Source organism: Caretta caretta, chromosome 6, assembly GCF_965140235.1.
Source record: "Caretta caretta isolate rCarCar2 chromosome 6, rCarCar1.hap1, whole genome shotgun sequence".
NCBI lineage: Eukaryota > Metazoa > Chordata > Testudines > Cheloniidae > Caretta > Caretta caretta.
This window is the reverse complement of record NC_134211.1, coordinates 129790728-129809793: the sequence shown is the minus strand read 5'-3', so window position 1 is coordinate 129809793 and position 19066 is coordinate 129790728. Positions and strand designations below refer to the sequence as shown.

Below are 19066 nucleotides of genomic sequence, written 5' to 3'. Positions count from 1 at the left end.
GCAGTACTTGTATGAGGTGAATTAAATACTATTTCTTTTATCATTTTACAGTGCAAATATTTGTAATTAAAATAATCAAAAGTGAGCACTGTACACTTTGTAGTCTATGTTGTAATTGAAATCAATATATTTGAAAATGCAGAAAAATGTCCAAAAATATTGAATAAATTTTGATTGGTATTCTATTGTTTAATGGTATGATTCAACATGATTATTTTTTAGACTTAACTGCAATTAGTCAACAGCCCTAATTGTTATCCTTCCTTTTCTGCTGCTGCCTGTAGAGCTGAGCCCTCACGTCCAGCAGCACAGAAGTAAGGGTGGCATGCTGCTGGCAGGGCCCTGTCTTCAGAACTGGGGGCCTGGCTAGCAGCTGCTGCTCTCCGCCACCCACCTCTGAAGGCAGGTCAGAAGGTTGGCAATACCATGACCCCCTTACAAAAACCTTGCAACCCCCAGCAAACCACTTTTGGGTAGGTCCCCTCAGTTTGTGAAACACTGGTCTTTTCCATGAAATGAGTATAGTATAGGGTAAAAGTACAGAAAAGACCAGATTTCAGTCTGTGATGTGTTTTTCATGACCCTACTTATTTTGCTCTTCACTCTCCCTTCAAAAAGGAACAAAGCTTTAACTGCTACCATAGAAGGTAAAGTGTATAGAACTATGTAACTCTTTCCCATAGAGATTGTGTAGAAAACTAGAAAGTTTGAACAGCTATTTGGGGGGGGAAGAAATGTGTGCTAAATCAAGAGGAAAGATGGTGGTGAGCCCTAAACCCATATTTAGGGTTACCAGAGCATACTTAGTAGTGGTTCACAGTCAAGCTGGAAGGGCATATATTGAGTGGGATCCTGCCTGGATCTGTTTTGGGTCCGCTTCTGTTCAATATCTTCCTCAGTGATTTAGATAATGGCTTATAAAGTTTGCAGACCATACCAAGCTGGGAAGGGTTGCAAGTGCTTTGGAGGGTAGGATTAAAATTCAAAATGATCTGAAGTAAATAGGATGAAATTCACTAAGGACAAAAGCCCAGTATTCCACTTAGGAAGAAACAATCAGTTGCACACATACAAAATGGGAAATGACTGCTTAGGACGGAGTACAGCAGAAAGGGATCTGGGGGTCATATTGGATCACAAGCAAATATCATTCTGGGATATATTAGCAGGAGTGTTGTAAGCAAGACATGAGAAGTAATGCTCAGGCCTCAACCCTAAGCAAGCCTCTAATTACCAAAGCAATGGACTAGCTTCCTTACAGCAAGCTGTTTCCTACAGCAGCCACAGCTCCTGCCTCAATTTGTTCCACTGTTAACTAAAATCTGTGCCAGCCCCTGCCTGACCTTTCTGTTCTAGTGGTGTCTTCTACCCCTGTGCCTCAGTCTCTAATTAATCAGGCAACAGTCCAGGAAATAAGTTAGTGTGGCTCAAAACTCTACTTAAGTACTTCACGCAAATTTGAAGTTTAAGATGTTTGTTTTAACCCTACCATTTCCATTCATATTCTGTGAATTCCTAATGAACTTGCTCCATCAGTTACCTAAAGTGAAATATTTTTTTCCAACTGAGATTTAAGTCCTACCTAACAGCTTTCTAAAAAGGTCTGCTGCTGTTGTGGGCACAAATGCAGGAGGTCTAGGTAAGATCTCTCTAATGGTGAAATTGGTTGATCCCACTCCCCTCACCACAACCAAAACTAGACATCTGAACCTCATAGAGCTGTAGCTTAAAACAAGTTGAATTGCCTTTAGTTTGCCCTTCGCTGGGGTATGTAGAAGCATCCCTCAGCCTATCAGAGCGTAGCGTAGAACAGACTTGCAGCCTGCGATATCAGTCAGCAGCTATATGAACTTGGGGGGTTTTAATTCCTGCCCTGTACCAGGGAGTCTGGCAAAGTCTGCCTACACCTCAGGAAGGAGAACAGAACTAATCCTCACAGCAAGCTACAAAAACAGATCCTTAATTAAGCCCCGTAGCTTTGTATAAAGCTAGACTGAGCATGGCCCCAAACTCTGCTTATAGAAATACCTGCCCCAATTCACCCTGCACTCTAGCTCTGTCTTTAAGAGGAAAGTAACAGCTAGGGACACATTAAGGCTCACTAGGGTGAAAGCCTCCCTAGATAGTTCTGAGGATATTGCAGTTAGGCAGAGAGATGCACCTGCTGTCAGGCCCTAGGTGCTGAAAAGTAGGACTTGTGTTTTCTTCAAGCCTCATATACAGATCCTACATGGCCAGAGATCCCTCCTTCCCCCAATTCAAAAAGGCTTTATTAAAAAAAATCCTACACACTAACTGAAGGGTACAGGTTACAACCTTAAGCAGCTGGTAATTAACTGATATAATTACACCTTTTAATCATTTACTATAACAATGACATGATCATGAAACAGTTTGAGACATTTGAAAAGCATTGAGAAGAGTTATTTAATAAAAATACAGGTGGTTTCAATATAGGAAATTAAAAGGCCATTTCATTACAAACCCTATTGGAGGTTTATTACACTACCATTTTTAAAACATCATTTTTACCTTAAAAGGAAAAACAAAACTTTTGACACTAATTGGTATTTTATAAATTTTCCCCAGAAGAGGAAGTGAAGTGAGAGGTACACCTTGAATTGGGACAGAGTGTTTCAATTTACACAGAAGATCAAGCATTATTAATCTCCTCAACAGGCATGAATGAAACAAGATTGGAACATAATTGGACACCTTAAAATACTACAGGCCAAATATCAGTGTGTGAAGGCCAAGTATGGGAGCACAAGTTGAAAGGGGTGGCTGAAGCCCCTTGGAATATTTTGCCCTTTAATTTAGTAAGAGAGTTACAGTAAATGTTAAACTATTTACAACCATGGACTGGGTTAAGTAGAAAAATAGGAATCTTCTTGCTCTTCTTCATCAGACTGGTCTGCTGCTTCACCTACGAACAGCTTCCCTATAACAGAGTCATTCACTGCACCTGCAACAAGGAAAGCATTGGGGGGAAGGTTGACTGGAGTAGAAGAGCGCTTATAGAAGTCAGATACAGCAAGTGCAAGCAGGAAGTGAATTGCTGCTGATATTGCTCCAACAGAACAACTTTAGGGAGCATGCTGCTGCACTCCTAGCTTGAAGGTAGCAATCACCTTCAACTCAGCATCTCAAAGGATTAGGCCTGAAATAAGGAAAAGCAGCAAGGATAACAGAGCTCACCTTGATCAAAGGCAAATGTGGTGGTTCTTCCAGTGGCTGGAGTGGTAAACACAGTTCGAGCCTGATTTAAATGACAGGGGGGAAAAGTTTACACAACTTTGTCCATTTTTGCATCAACTATAAGGAAGATACTAGTTCACTATTAGAATGCAATTATGTGTGGTGTAGGGCCCCATTCAGTAGCTAGCCTCAGACCATCCACCAGATTGTGTCCTCCAGGTGAGACAGATGGGGGAACACCTACTTTGTGAATCCCACCAGGGCTTTGGCATGACCTAGGTACCAGGAAGCAGTTGATTTTGCACATGCCACCGGAGGGAACTTAGGTGCCGTAACTGTGGGGTGAGGCAGCAGCTGAGCTTGGGTGGAGAAATTTTAGGCACTTAGGGGCAGAGTCACAAAGACGCCTCAGCATTGTGATCTGGAGCATTGCTAGGCCTAACTGGGTAGGTGCCTGGGAAATCAGGGATTCACAAAGCCTGACCTTTTGCAGCTCCTACATGCTGAATGGAGGAAGCCGCACTGGAGAACGGGCTTTACAAAAATCAGCCTGCTAGCTGGCTCCTTGCCCAAGCTAGGTCCTGGGAAGTGCCAACATGAGGAGGGTATTAGGTGCCCATCACCAAGAGAGGGGCTGGGTTTAAGTCCAGGCTACAGGGATTACTTCCCTCAGCTTCAAACACTTTGATGGCATTAGGCACTTTTTAATTTTTAATAGTAAGAGGAGCTCCCTCAACTTTTATCCCAGTGGTTAGGGTACTCACCTGGGTAGTGGGAGACCTCTGGTTCAAATTTCTCCCACTCCCTCCACAACAGGGGGCAGGGATTTGAACGGAGATTACCACCTCTCAGGTGAGTGCCCTAACCACTGGGCGATGGGGGAGTCCCGCAGGTGCGCCTGTTGAAGCTGTTCCACGGTGGATACCTGATGTTTAAAAAAAAAATCATTAGATTGGGGGACTGGACCTTCCCAGGTGAGTGCTCTAACCCCTAGACTATCGCATCACTAATACTTTCTCTCTCTCTCTCTAGCTACATGATTCTTTCTTTATTTAAACCATAGTACAACAGCTTCAACAGGAGAGACAGAGAGAGCTCCACATCAGAATAGCTCATAGCTCAACAGTTAGAGCAAATGTGAGAGCTGGCAGATCCCAGCTCAAAACCTTCCTTCCCCTCAGCTGGAGGAGTCTCCTACATCCCAGCTGACAACTGTGACCACTGGTCTAAGAGTTTTGAAGGAGGCCTTCTGTTGTGTAAGCTTCCCTAGAGGGGTCTGATTCAGTAAGGGAGCTTATCAGACAGGGCCTTGGAGGCTAATTAGGTATTTATCTGCCTCTCTTTTCTTAGTTTTTGCATTGCTCTGAGCCTTAGAAAGCTGGATGCCTGACCTGGTGATGCAGTGCACATATTCAGAGGTGGATACAGACACTTGAGGAACTTTTACTGCAAAAATTTAAGCACCAAACAAGTTTAGGTGCCTACAGGGTTTAGGAGCATCTGTGAATCCCCATGCAGCCTGATTCTGGTATTTAAGTGCCTAACTAGGCAGTTAGGTGCCCATGCCGCTTCCCGCAGCTCCCATTGGCCAGGAACAGCAAACCACAGCCACTGGGAGCTGCAAACGGTCAATGTAAACAAACTGTCTCGCAGCCTGCCCACGGATTACCCTGACAGGCCACAGGTTGCCCACCACTGACCTACAGGGCTACGCAGCCCCTGATCACATTTTCTGAGGAGCTACATTTTGGACTTTGGCACCTAAAGTGCTAGTTAGGTTCCTAGAGCCCTTTGTGGATCTAGCTCCTAGTGTTTCTGAATTTAGTCATGACAGAGAATTGCCATTTTCTGGCTAGAAGTTGTTTTCTCCAACATATAGTAAAAGCTCCCAGTCTTCAAAACTGTAACAAATAGGTCTACAATTACAGCTTTGCAATTCTGGGATTTTTCTGATTCCATTCAGCAGGAGGAACAACGCACAGGGACTAGGGCTCCATGCTCCATGCTAGCATTACTAGTTTTCAGTTCAAATTACAGGAAAAAATCATTACCGATTTCTTCTTGATGTTGCCCCAGGTACCCTTCTTGCCTTGTGTGTTCTTTTGCATTCTAAACACATACTTATCATAGTCATGCCTGTAAATACAAACAGGTCAGTCAGTATTACTGGTGTATCGACTCTGTAAATTCCAGTTGGTACCATTACAGCCATTATAAATAAGTTACCCCTGTAGGCAGAAAGTAACCAAACCATTTTAAAGAAAAACTGATACCATATTTAGTCTTTTTTAAAAAGCCAGCACTATAGTTCTGTGCATGAATTGTATGATAAACTTTATAGTAACACAGTAGTCAGAATGTGCAATAGCTCTCTGAAGTGAGAGACCAGTGAAACAGTCAGCATCCTCCTTTAAAATATAGTGCTTATCCCTTCCATTCACAAGTTAGCACTAGTTAAGCTTAGCATCCCAGAAGCTGCTTCTTCCTCAGTCAACCCCGGAAGTGAAGCCTTTTGTATTGGCCACAGTAGTAGGAATTCTACTTCAGGACTTCTAGGAACTACTGAGGGTTCTCAACCAGCTTTGGCCAAGTCTACACTACAAACTTTGCTGGTATAATAATATTGGTTAGGGATGCAGTTCTTTAGGACATTTTTATACCAGCAAAAAGCTCTACTGTAGACTGTGTAGATGTGGTTATACTACCAAAAAAGCCTCTTTCATAGATCATAAGGCCAGAACTGTGACCTTCTCAACTGGTCTCTGTGCATAACACAAGCCATAGAATTTCCCTGCAATAATTCCTGTTTGAACTAAAGCAGATCTTGATTTAAAAATTGCTAGTGATGGAGACTCCACCACAACCTTGAATAAGTTGTTCCAGTGGCTACTTATCCTCACTGTTTTAAAGTCTGAATTGGTTTAGCTTTAACTTCCAGACCATGGAACCTTTCCCAATATAAGCTGTGTCTCCCCCTAGAGGGGTTTGCCAGTAGAGCTATCCCAGCTAACCTTTTCCTAGAATTCTCTGGGGTGGCGGGTACTGTGCTACCATCTAAGCCTTATCCACAGGTTGTCAGGATTACTGTAGACTTGCAGATATGTGTAATGGAGAAAGAGGAAATATCAAATGGCTGATGGCAATTCAAACCCAATTTTTACCTTAAAAAGAAACACACACACACTCACTAAACTCCACGCATGAATGAAGTGAAAGGTGCTCAGATACATTGGCAGTGGACCACTAACAAAAAACCCCAAGAAAGATACACTACATATTTCACGACTACCCTATGCTTCATGTTTTCCACACTTAAGATGCTTTTTTGCACTTTTTAATTTCCCGATTAGTATGAAGGAATCTAGTTTGGAACTAAAGCTAAAAATGCTTAAAGTGATACAAGTGAAGTGCTGTGTTTGGCTCTTAAATCATCTTTAAATGCCAACATTCTGTTCCTCCTTTTCCTTTTTGCAAATTGCCTGAACACAACACTCATGGCTCCCCCTTCCAAACATTCAATTTGCAAGCAATTGAAAATGACAAGTTCACTTCTGAACCAAATTTCTTCAGATTTTTTGAAGAAATTCCACCGCCAGCAGAAAGACCCTGCTAAATATGAAGCTCAATCACTAATCATAAGAGTGAAAATGGGCAATCAATTCATCAATTTCTTAGATGTTTATTTTCAAATTCACATAGTTCAAATAGCATGAGCAATTTTGTTAAACATCTCTCTGTCCAAACAAAAATTCACAGGAATGCAGGATTTCCTATGCAGGAGCCTAGCTTGCATGCAAAACCAATATCCCAGCTCCAACAATTGCCCGTTACTGATGTTTCAGAGGAAGGCAAAAAAAAAAAGCACACAAAACTGAAGAGAAATGTAATGTAATGTACCTGAACAACTACAATTAAACACAACAGGAACTTACTGTTGAGTCCTTACAGAATCTTTCAAATGCTGGGTTTTTATTTAAGATATAAACTCTTGGTATTCACCTCGAACACTTCTTGGACCTCAGCTCTGAAGCATGGAGACAGTTTTGCTAAGTCTTAATTAAATGTTCCAATTCGCATTTCCATAAAGCTGACATATTCTTAATTCCAAGGTGCCATCCAAGCCAGCTTCAAAATATTAAATTTCTTAAAAGTCTACTCTTTGGTTGTAAAGTTCAAACACCTGGCCAGCGACTGCAATTTATATGAAAAAGGTAGAGCCTGAACAGTGCAGTTCCCTAGGGAGCTGGTGGAATCTCCATCCTTAGAGGTTTTTATGGCCTGGCTTGACAAAGCCCTGGCTGGGATGATTTAGTTGGTGTTGGTCCTGCCTTGAGCAGGGATTGGACTAGATGACCTCCTGAGGTCCCTTCCACCCCTAATCTTCTATGATTCTGTGATAATGCCCATCAGAACCTGCTCCCCGCCTTTCAAGTAGAAAGACATAACTGAGAAACTCTTTGTGGCATTACACAATGAACAGCAGTTTGTAGCTCTTACCTGTTGATAGATCCCAGCATGCCAGGGCTAATATGATCACACTGAGGGGTTTTTACCAAGGGGAAGACAGCTGAGGAAGGTGTGATTGGATTGCTGTCCATAAGCTGGAAGACATCATCATCTTGGCTTTCCCGAAATGTTGGGAGCTACAAGAAAATCACACCATCGTCGTCATCAATGAACTAGCACTTTTAGAAACCTATTCATCTAGGACAGTGAATTAAAGATGCACCTTACTTATTCTGCTTTCCCCTCTGTAGTCTCTTGTTAAGGAGCACAGATGAAATAGCCTGCAGCCAAATGCTTTTTTATTTGAACAGCAAAAGCCACAGCACTTTTTTTTGTTTTAGCAGACACCAAGAATATTGGACTGGGTTTTGAGAGTGAGATGGGAAGAGATTTAAAAGTTGCCTTAAAATTTTATTTAGCAGCTTTCAAGATATTTCAATCCATATTAAGTTTTCCTTGGCATAAGATGGATTTGGTTTTCAAATAAGCCTCAAGTCAGCCTCCTTTTATGCATGCACAATTTTACATGTGCACTTTTTAAAAACTAATGGCTGCTGTCAGGTTTATGCTTGTAGAGTCTGTCTGTACACACGGGATAAGGCTTGACAAGCATGCACGCAGGTGTATGTACCCACAAAGGGAATACCCACCTTTAAAAAATATAATCAGACCACATAACTGTGGAATTTTTCCATTGACTACTAGTCGCACAGAAACCTAGCCATCACTTTGATCTCACTTGCAGAATAAAAATTCTAACTGTAACTGCAGGGGACAGAACCTCCAGACAGTTTTATTACCTGCCTCATTTTAGATTTATAAGAAACTTCCCGTCATATTCAACCTGTCTTCAAACAAGCGCTAAAACAACATCTTTCAAAATGGTCTCTGAGCCATAGCCAGGTCTGGAAGTGAATTGAAAGGGACATAACATGTCCTGAAAGGGAAAGTATTGCTAGATTTCATGTCACCTCCTCTTCAAATTTGCCCAAGAAAGTCAGATTAGAGTAGTAGCTGGGAAAACCATTACCATCAAGGTTCTTGAAGACAGTGCACCAGGATTTATTTGAGGGGCTATGTGACAAGAGGAGGCTGGGGAAATAAACCCTGTAACATTGCTATCCATAGCTTAAAGGAACCTATTCTAGCTATTTCTTAGACTCTTCTTTGGAAGTTCAAGTCTCTGCAGTACTTTTGATTGAAGGCCAGACGCTTGCAGCAGCCAGGCATGTCTAGAAGCACATCTAGGAAACTCAAATTGCCAACACTCAGCCATAAGTGGTCAAAGATATAAGCCCTTTCTCCCAGCACAAGTCACTGACCTAAAATCCAAGAAATTGAACGGGCAGATTTTTAAAACAGAAGATTTGATTTAATGTATATTTTTAAATTACAGATTTACCTTTACTCTTCTATTCTGTAGCGGTGTTGCAGTGAAAATATCATCGTGGTCATCCTTTGGCAAATGCTCCAGGAAGTCCCTTATCTGTTGTTTCCTTTTAAACGTTCCCACCTTAGCAGTTATCATTACCGGTTGTTTCTTTTCTGAATCTGCCAACATATTACATTTGTTCAGAGGTATTGGCTACATTATTTGGCCTTACAGATTCTTAGTTATAGACAATACTGTTGTGATGCACAATCCACAGTCTTACGATCTTTGGAGTTTTCCTGCTCCCTGTACTTCTAGTTTCTATAGAATTTACACACAAAAAGAAAAAAGAAAAGTCTAGCCCTTATCTCAATTGGATGTTGACTCTGCAGCCTTATGGCAGCATTGTAAACACCAATTTTTTAGCTATTTTATTGGGCAGTTAAGCAGAAATAGTCTTTGTGTTTGCATATCAGACATTAGGTTTCTGTTGTACAAAATCTGTGAGCTCAGGTGCCTTCGGCTTCATTGCGTCTCAGATCTTCTGTGCAATAGACAGAGCAGACCTGAGATAGATTCAGCAGCTTCTGGAATGCTCATTCCAGAACTAACTTTGTACAATTCAATGAGGACTCCACCCTCTGCGGATCTGAAGCCACTTAGTTCTCACAGTTGATAAATTATAGTTTGAGTATTTAACATTAAAGCTTCAAAACACAGATGGGGACTAGCAAATGGGAGATGGTGTAATGGGTTGTGGAAGTATGTATGGAACACCACACTGCCACCCAGCAGATGGCCTGCCAGGAGACGTCTGCTAGGGAGGCAGATGTGGTTGCCTGTGCCCACAATGAGTGTGTCATAATGGCGTCAGGTGGCAGGGTGCTGGACTGCCTACAGCACTCTCAGATGCAGCCTGAGACCCATTTTGAAATTCATTGGGAGGAGAGGGTTTGGCCCCTGAAGCAGTCAGCAGTGGCTACGAACAGTCTGGGAGAGGCCTGAAAGAAGTGAGTTCTGAGCAGACAAAGCCAGTGCAAGGCAGACATCAAGGGAGTGAAGAGTCCTGTTTGCAGGAGTGGAATGCGGCTCAGGATGGAAAACTGGAAGGAGAACAGATCGGTTGAGGTGGAAGAATTCTGACACCACCTTTGGAAGGAACGTGGGATGCAGTCATAAGGAAACCATGTCCCTATGAAATATAGTGTGTGGGGGTGGTTGGGTGTGCAGTCAGCTATCATGGCTGCCAGTTTAATGACTCTCCTGGCCAAAGTGATAGCCATGAGGAAGGTTACCTTCTTGGAGATGTGAGAGGGAGCACGTTGCCAGAGGTTTTGAAGGGAGGTGGAGAGGGAAAGATTAAAGTCCCATAGATACATAGCTTTAAGTACCTGAGGGAAGCTGTTGAGAAGGCCTCTTGGGAAGTGAGCAGTGGTGGGGTCAGTGTAAACAGAGTCTACATCCACAGGGGGGGAAGAAAGGCATTAAGTGCCTCCAAAGGAACCCCGACAGAGCTGAGGGCAAAGCCCGACATTTTGAGCTCTAGGAGGTAATCCAGGAGGACAGGGATGGATATGGCTGGTATGTGGGCCACAGGTGTACCAGTAGCAAGCCCGCAGCGCCAGGTCATATGCCAGGGGGTGAGATGCGTGGGTACAGGAGTCCGAGCTTTTCCTGGAAGCAGGGGAGAATATCAGGTCCACCTCAGAGAAACTGTTGGAGCCTGACGAAGCCTCCGGGAGTGGTGGAGTCGTTGGTACAGGGGGTCCGCAACACACAGCCTGGAAATGCTGCTTCTGGAGCAGGGACGGTTCATCCACCAGAGTGGGTGGTTCGATTGCAACAAGCAGCAGAGAATGCACGTCAGACAGTTTGAGATGCACCAATGGGAGAAAGGGTACACAATGTCCTGGAATACAGGGAATGTCCCTGTGAGCACCCGAGGCGGGCGGTGATGTCTGTGGTACCAAGTGGGCTGACAGGTGTGGAGATGCTGGCGGCATGGATGGTGCGCACCCTGGCGAGCGGTTCAGGCGGGCAGCCTTATCTTCACAACAAGGAAGTTTAGGCTGCTGCAAATGTTGTGCACATCTTCAATTCTCACTGGGCTAACAATATTACAGGATTTACAGACTGATATTAGATTCTATTCAGCAGGGGCTGTACTGGATTAAATCCAGTGCATCACTATCAATTTACGTACTACACATGCAATAATACCACTTCTGTGTAAGTCTACCTGCTTAGTATGGACTGAATTTAAAAAAAAAACTGCTTGAAAAAATCAAAAATGAAGAAATAGAAGGAACAAATGTGATTTGGGCAGAAAGGCCAGTACCTTTTTGTCCTTTTTTATCTAACACAGTCTTTATGGCATGCTTTTTGGAACCTTTTGTCTGATGCTCTTCCATATATTTCTGCTGGCATTCTTCTGCAGATCGAGTACCCAAAGCCATTGCTACATCCAACCAAAAGCCATTCTTGTGTTTTGGAAAAGAAGCAACAGCCCTGTAAAGAGAGCAAAACATTAATAATCTATAGCTAGAAGAAATGGGTTGAACTACATGTTCATTCAAAAGTCAAACCTCTGATCTACAAGAGTCATAAGACAGACTGAATCTAACATTTAAATTGTTAGGTTTAAAAAAATGAAATCAAATTTTATAAAAGAAACTCCTTTTCTTAGGAATGTAGAAATTGCTAGACCAGACCAATGGTCCTTCTAATCCAGAATTTTGCCTCCAACAGCAGGTAGTGCCAGACAATCTGGAGGAAGGTGTAAAACCTTCATCACAGACAATCATGCCGTGACCTGCACATGGGCGGAGGTTCTTCCTAATCTCAGGCAGAGTAGTTTTTTACACCCTGAAACATGAATTTATTTCTGTTTTAAGTGTTTTTTTTTAATCCTAAAATAACTGTAGTCATTCTTATTATTCACAGAAGTGTCAAATCCTGCTCAGGTTTCAGAGTGGTAGCCATGCTAGTCTGTATCAGCAAAAACAACGAGGAGTCCTTGTGGCACCTTAGAAACTAACACATTTATTTGGGCATAAGCTTTCGTGGGCTAAAAGGCACTTCATCAGATGCATGGAGTGGAAAATACTGTAGAGAGGTATAAATACACAGCATATGAAAAGATGGGAGTTACCTTACCAAGTCAGGGGTCAGTGCTAACGAGCCAATTCAATTAAGGTGGAATGGGCTATTCTCAACAGTTGACAAGAAGGGAGGAAAAATCACTTTTGTAGTGCTAATGAGTTCCATGTAATCAAGGTAGCCCATTTCAAACAGTTGACAAGAAGGTGCGAGTATCAGCGGGGGAAAATTAGTTTTTGTAGTGACCCATCCACTCCCAGTCTTTATTCAGGCCTAATTTGATGGTTCTTGGCTTCATCAATGCCTTGTGGCAATGAGTACCACAAGTTAATTTCCCTGTAAATTTTAAGTGTTAGTTTTTATTTTTTTAACATCCCCTTCCTATTGTATTTGGAGGGAGCAAATGGTAGTTCCCACTTATCTTTATCTCATTCATTAGTTTGTGTGCTTCTATTATGTCACCTCTTATTCACCTGCTCCTTCAACTAAACAGTCCTGAGCTCTCTAAATTTCCTCATGTGAAAAATCTTTCACACTTAGAAACATTAGCACATTCAACTGAAGAATTAAAAAATCTAATTTCTGTGGGGTTTTTATACAACATATATCGTTTACTTTTTGCATATCAACTCCCACAACAAAAGTAAGTGAATTTTTATTTTGTTTCTAGTCATTTTAAATTTCTAGCTTTCCAGCACTGGCACAATGCTGTAATATGTTTGAGCTGCAAACCCTGTAAAAAACAGGAGACTCATGTTCAAGAAAAATTGGTTTAAATCAAAATGTAAAGGTTTTGCATAACTTATTTTACCAAAACCTACATTGTCTGTGTCTTTCATTTCAATTTTTTTTTTATTTTATTTTTTTTTTTTTAGGTGTACAGGATTGTATTGTCTGGAGAAATACTCAAAAGTTCACGGTCTTTTTTTTTTAAGTCTGAAAAAGACAAAGTTCGAAATTTAAGAAACCGATAAGGACTGAAAATGAAACATGAAAAACTTGAACTAGAATAGTCTAAGCACATATTAAAGACACACTAGTGTAACTGGTACGTCTTACTCTACCTTGACTGAGAAGTAATCAAAGCGATGCTAAGCTAATCTAAATGCTCAAGTCTAATACATTGCTTAAAAGTCCAGGTAAATTACTGTTTTTTGTTACCAAGCATAACTGCTTGCCTGTGTAGTTTCTGTAGTTCTCTCTCAGTCCAGTCTTCAGTTGCACCTGGAAAAGACTCCAAGGAATTCTGCACCTCTCTCTTGTCAGATTCCTTTGACTTCACCGCTGAAGACTTTGTACTGTTGGTAATCTTGCAGTCAGGTTTTTTGGCAGATACTTTTGATTTCTTTTCTTTTATTTGAAATTCTCTATCCCAGTCTTCTGTCTCGGTTTCTGACTCAAACACATATGTTGGAGGGTTAATACTCGCTTTTCTTGTGTTTAGTGTGCTGTCAATCAAAGGGGCACTGCTGGACCCACCAGCAGGAGCCTTCGCTTTAGGTTCCACTTCTGATTGTTTCTTCTGGTCAGACAGCTCTATCCTTAACTGTCTGTTGTGAGAGGAAGTGGCTGCAGAATTTTCTATTTTTCTTTGCTCCGAGGATTTTTTCTTTGTATCGCTCTGTGAACTCTTAGCATCGGAGGAAGATTTATAATTATGAATCTCTCTTTCCAAAGAGGGTTTTGTTTTCCTTTTGATAGACAGAGGGATATCTTCATTGGAGTCTTCCTCATCCTTGCTTGAGGATTCTTCCGTAGACAGTTTGTCTTGGCAAAACTGTTTCAGTGACCTTAGAGAATACCTGCAACTCTTTAGCTCTCTGCTTGAGTTTGTTTTGCAATTTCTGGTCTCAATTCCATATTTTGAAATATTTTGCTCTGCATTTTTTTCTGCAGTCTGGCTATTATATGTTAGGTTATTTTGATACAGCTTTTTATGCTTCAAGGGTGTCAACACAACAGTCCTTTTATCAATATTATTAAGTTCAGCTTCAGTGTCACTTTCATCAGGATCTGAAATAAAACGTCTAGGGTCTCTTTTGTCACTGGACCGAATTTCTTTTTTGAAATTTGCTCTCTTCTCATAGATTTTTCCTAAAAGAAAAAATATTATATACAGGTTTTCACATACACCAAAACACGTTTTACATGTGATGTAGCATTGCACACTGTTAAACAACTATACCTTACACCCCGTACAGCAGCTACATTGAACCCCTTGTACAATTGTTAAAGCTGGATGCTCAGTTCCACTTCTACTGGCAGAATCCAGTGGAACAGGATTGAGGCCAGCAGCAACTCCCCAGTGTGCAAATCCCTTGACTCCACAGAAGCCTCTCCATCAGACTAACAGGAGATTAGGGTTCCAGAGGTCAGGAGGGTGTCCATCAGTTCATGCTGGGCTAGGAAGTAGCTGCCTTAAGACAGCTTTCCTCCCAAACATATAGAAATAATATTGTAAAACCAGTGGGAATTAGTGCCGCTAAGCAGCGTTAACTCTGACTCTGTACTATCCTGTCCCAAACATGAGAAAGATATGGCACAGGCAAGCTGCAGTCACCTTGCATGGACATCCCTTCCAGGTGGTGGAAGAGTCAATTGCCCAGCATTTGAAGGCTATGGTGCGACCTCATATTTAACATGAGCATTAATTGAAAATTCCACCAGGTGAATATGGCAAACTTTTCTGGGCTCTCTGGTCCATCTCGGGGGTTATGCCTCAGGAAGGTACAATGTAGTCCTATGGGCCCAATTATGCAATCTTGCATATACTTCAATTTACTGAGACTCCACTGAGAAGGCTTGTATTTTCAAAACCCTTCTGGAAAGTCAGATGCTACCTAGTATATGTGTGAGGCAGTATGGTCCAGCAGTCAGGACACTTGAATGAGGAGGCAGGAGACCTAGGCTCTTTCTGGTTCTGCCACTGACCTGCTGCAGGACCCTGGTCAAGATACTTAACTTTTCTGTCTTAAATATCATCCCCATTTTAAAGGGGGAAACTGATTTTCCTTTGTGAAATACTCTGAGATCTATGGATGAAAAGCACTAGATAAGAGTTAAATATATCAGTTATGTTGGAAGACGTTTTCATGCTAATAACTTACTGTGTATTGCACAGATCAAAGAGAAACATGGAATTTTTTTCCCCCAATCTACACCATAAACACATTTCCCCATCTTTATACTTTTCAGTTAGGTACAGTAAGAAATCTATAGAATAGCCTCACTGCATATTTCATGCTCATGGAAGTGAGCAGTAAAAATATATTTCAAGTTTAATTTAAACAACCTACTTATCAGAAAATAGATGCAGTTCAATTATTAAGATTTTTATGGTTAAGAGGCTTGGGAAGAGGTGTTAATAAGTAAGGCTTGAGTGGTACCATGTATCAAAGAACGTGGAAGTTCCTTTTTTTCTTGGAAGAAAATGTAACTTCATGCTCAAACAAAAAATTGAAAAAGTACAAATTTCCAGCAGTCATAGTAAATGTAGAAAAAGTCACAAGCTCATTTTTTTTATTTTAAAGAAGACTGACAAGTGAGGAAGAGAGGCCTGGAGCGGGGTGTGTGCCTGAGATTGAGCCCACACCGCACTCACCCTGGGCAGCGGCGGCTCCTGTTCCCCACAGAGCTGGACCCAACTCCCTACTCCAGGTGGTGCAGCCTAGTGCACAGGTTGATAGCACCGCTCAGGTTCCGTAGGAACACAGGAGTCACCACTCCCAGGGTTGAATATGGGGAGAACTCACTCTCTCCCCACCAGGCCTTCCCCTCTTCATGGGTGCTTTATTAAAATCAGACAGAGAAATCATGGTGTCTGTGACTTTTCCACTGCTGTGACAAACTTGCAGCTCTAGTCATAAACAAGTGCAAGATTGTACGTCATCCTGATCTCTGAAAGCCCGTTCAAATCCACCTTGCTTACACAAGTCAACCTACTTGTAACAAATAAAGCAAGCAGGATTTGAACCCCAAAAATCTCAGCTACCAAATAAGCTGACAGTCTGTTCTAGATCACAGAGGACACGTTGCACTCATTACATCTGTCTCTTCAAGTTCTTGTATCAGGACATGATATTTCAATTGAGAAGAATCCTTCTCCCTCAACTGCTTAGGGACACATTCTGCTCCCTGAAGTCAATGGGAGCCCTCAGGTCATTACAGAAGCAGAACTGGTCCATTAGGAAGTAGTTCCATTTAAAAATGCCAACACCCTTCTGCTCACAACAATTGGGGGGGGGGGGGGGGGTGGCACACACACAGGCAGGTCTGGCCAGGAACAGGGCTCCTCACACAAAACAAATCTGCTAGGTTTCAGTTAAGTGTACCCAATTAATAGAATCCATCCGAACTGATGAGTAAATTAAGACTATCAAAACCACAAAGAGAATCTTGAAGAGTTAATTCCAACATAAAGGAACTGAACAAACATGGAACATAAAGTCAACAGAAAATGCTCAATACTCAATCTAAATCATTCAGCTACATGAGTTTTATTTTGGATAAGACCCAGCCAAAATAAAATACTCCCTTCACGCAATAAAGAATTCTATAAGAGAGGCTCTAGTTGTTTCAAAAAGGACACTAACTTTTGTTTTTAACTTAGTTTTATGGGTTTACTGTATATTTCCCAAAAGACTTAAAAGTTGATGATCGAGTGTACTTTTTCCTATTCACGCAGGCTACTTACTTTCTGCACTTCACTCAGTTTGAAAAGTGAAGCTAGACTGATGAACTTTTGTTTGTTTCTTTCCTTTTTCAGTTGTCACACACTGACAACTCCAAGTCTTATGTGTTCAGATTCACAGCATAGTGTAGCAGAAATTTTAATCAACCTGTTTCCATTTCAATTTATGACAGATAACAAATCTGTCTATTCATGAAGTTTGTATCCCTTCTCTATTTTCATACCACCTATCTATCTTTTGGGCATAAAACTAGTGGACAGTGTTGCTTTAATTATTAAAAAAATCAACTGGCAATCAAGATAGATGAAAAAAGTTCTTAGCATCTAGCATCAACACCATCGTAGTGATTTTGTTATAGGCCCACATTTAATAGACTATCTTCCCCATTTACAATTACTTCGGGGGGGGGAAATGCACTTCGTAGCTTGCAAACACATGGCCATTCTTACCTTCAGATTGGCTTTTAGTTTTTCCTTCACTTGTCTCTGTTGTATCCTCTCTGTTGTTCTTTGGAGAGCTGGAAATGGTTTTCTTTTTGGCTTGTTTATTACTACTACATACCTTGAAAAATAAGAAAATAAATGTGTCTGCCAGAGATTCTACACATCAGCTATAGTAAAACCAGTATGGAATAAGCAGCTGTAAATTCTTTGTGTTGCACTCTAAGATGGAGGGGTGGAGGTGTTAGTAATAAACTATATGGCACAGTATTTTGCTATACTGCATCAGTAGTATTTTGTAAATGTTGACGCTCATACAAATTCCACATGGGACATCACAGTGAGACCAAAATAGTAGATCAGGTTTCCTTTAATTTATAGGACCACTGTAACTAAGAAAGTGAGTCTCAAACTGAGGTCCATGGAGCCATTTATATCATGTTGGTAAAGCAGCAATGTATAGTCAAGCAATGGCACCCGCTAGCTATTACAGCAAAGTCCAGTCCTCTTAAGGTTTCCAGAGGCTTTTTAGATCAATTAAGCTTAAAAAAAACCCCAAAACAAAAAACCATAACAGCAGCCCCATTTAAGCCCATGCACAACTCAGAAAGAACAGCATCTTCCTTTCACTTAAATTTAACCATATTCAAATTTGCCCAGTGTGTTAGAATTAGCCCACAGTTCCAAACACAAAAGACTGATCCAAACTGCAAAGTGACCAGGGAAGATCAGACCAGAAAGAGCTACAGGAGAAGAGAGAACATTTGGTCCTAATGAAAGTGAAGTCCTCCACCCACTGAGGAAATTAAATTAAACAGCACAGATAAAAAATGTTGATACCTACTGCACTGGCATGAGTTTATTTTCACCTTCTCTGTTTAGTGCTGTCCTAATATTATATTTTTAATATAATCAATATAGTTGTGGAATGAGCATTGTGAGGTTGCAAAGGAATCTCTCTCAGGTGCTTATATGGCACCCATTACCATAGTATGAGAGCGCCTCAGAATCTGATGTATTTGTGACTGGTTCCTTCCAGGGTGCCAGGTGGAACTGAGGTACCACTGAGCCCTGACACACCAGCCTGGGCTCCCTCTCACACTGTGCTGCTGTGACAAGCTCCAAAGCCCTCCAGCCTGCACTTTCACCAGCATTCACACAGGTAGGTACACACCCAACTGCAGTTACATGCAGACTCTCTAACCACCAGCTTCCCAGCCTAGGACCCCAGAGCAGTACCGTCCTGCCCTGCTCAGCTCAAATCTGGCCAGAGTATGGGTTTAATACCTGGTCCGCCTCTCCCTCAATGTAAAGAGAGCAATGCACACTTGTGGTAATCAATCAGATTTTCCCCCAAGCACTCCAGTGAAAGCTCACTGGTTTGGATTAGAACATAAAATAAATGTATTAACTACAAAAGATAGGTTTTAATTGATTGTAAGTGATAGCAAACAGATCACCTAGCTAATAAAAACTGCAAAGTAAGCTTAATATACTCGATAGATTTGATATGAATAGCAGATTCTCACCCTAACTGATGGTACATGCAGACTTGTAGGTTCTTAAGGCAGAAGCTACACTTGCTTTGCAGCTTGGAATCCGCGGATGCTTCATACACAGGCTAGAAATCCCTTTAGCCTGGGTCCAGCACTTCCCCCAGTTCAGTCTTTGTTCCTCAAGTGTTTCCAGGGGTGGTTTTTTGTGGGAAGTGAAGAACCCCAGATGATGTCACTCCCTGTCTTATATAACTCTAGCATATG

General features: G+C 41.6%; 1 protein-coding gene across 3 annotated transcripts in view; it reads right to left on the bottom strand.

The window, feature by feature from the left end:
• Nucleotides 1-2402: 2402 nt before the first annotated feature.
• Nucleotides 2403-19066, bottom strand: part of MIS18BP1 (MIS18 binding protein 1) — a 34822-nt gene continuing 18158 nt past the window's right edge. The window contains exons 10-17 of one of the 3 annotated variants that reach the window (XM_048853668.2): nucleotides 17316-17427; nucleotides 13354-14269; nucleotides 11415-11584; nucleotides 9107-9255; nucleotides 7696-7841; nucleotides 5250-5334; nucleotides 3199-3259; nucleotides 2403-2965 (exon numbers count right to left, since the gene is read on the bottom strand). In XM_048853668.2, the coding sequence (XP_048709625.2) occupies nucleotides 2868-2965; nucleotides 3199-3259; nucleotides 5250-5334; nucleotides 7696-7841; nucleotides 9107-9255; nucleotides 11415-11584; nucleotides 13354-14269; nucleotides 17316-17427 (1737 nt within the window). In that variant the 3' untranslated portion in view covers nucleotides 2403-2867. Of the gene's footprint in view, nucleotides 2966-3198; nucleotides 3260-3962; nucleotides 4124-5249; nucleotides 5335-7695; nucleotides 7842-9106; nucleotides 9256-11414; nucleotides 11585-13336; nucleotides 14270-17315; nucleotides 17428-19066 lie in introns of those variants that run through there. The other 2 variants (XR_007357173.2, XR_012669129.1) reach the window with 2 other exon arrangements.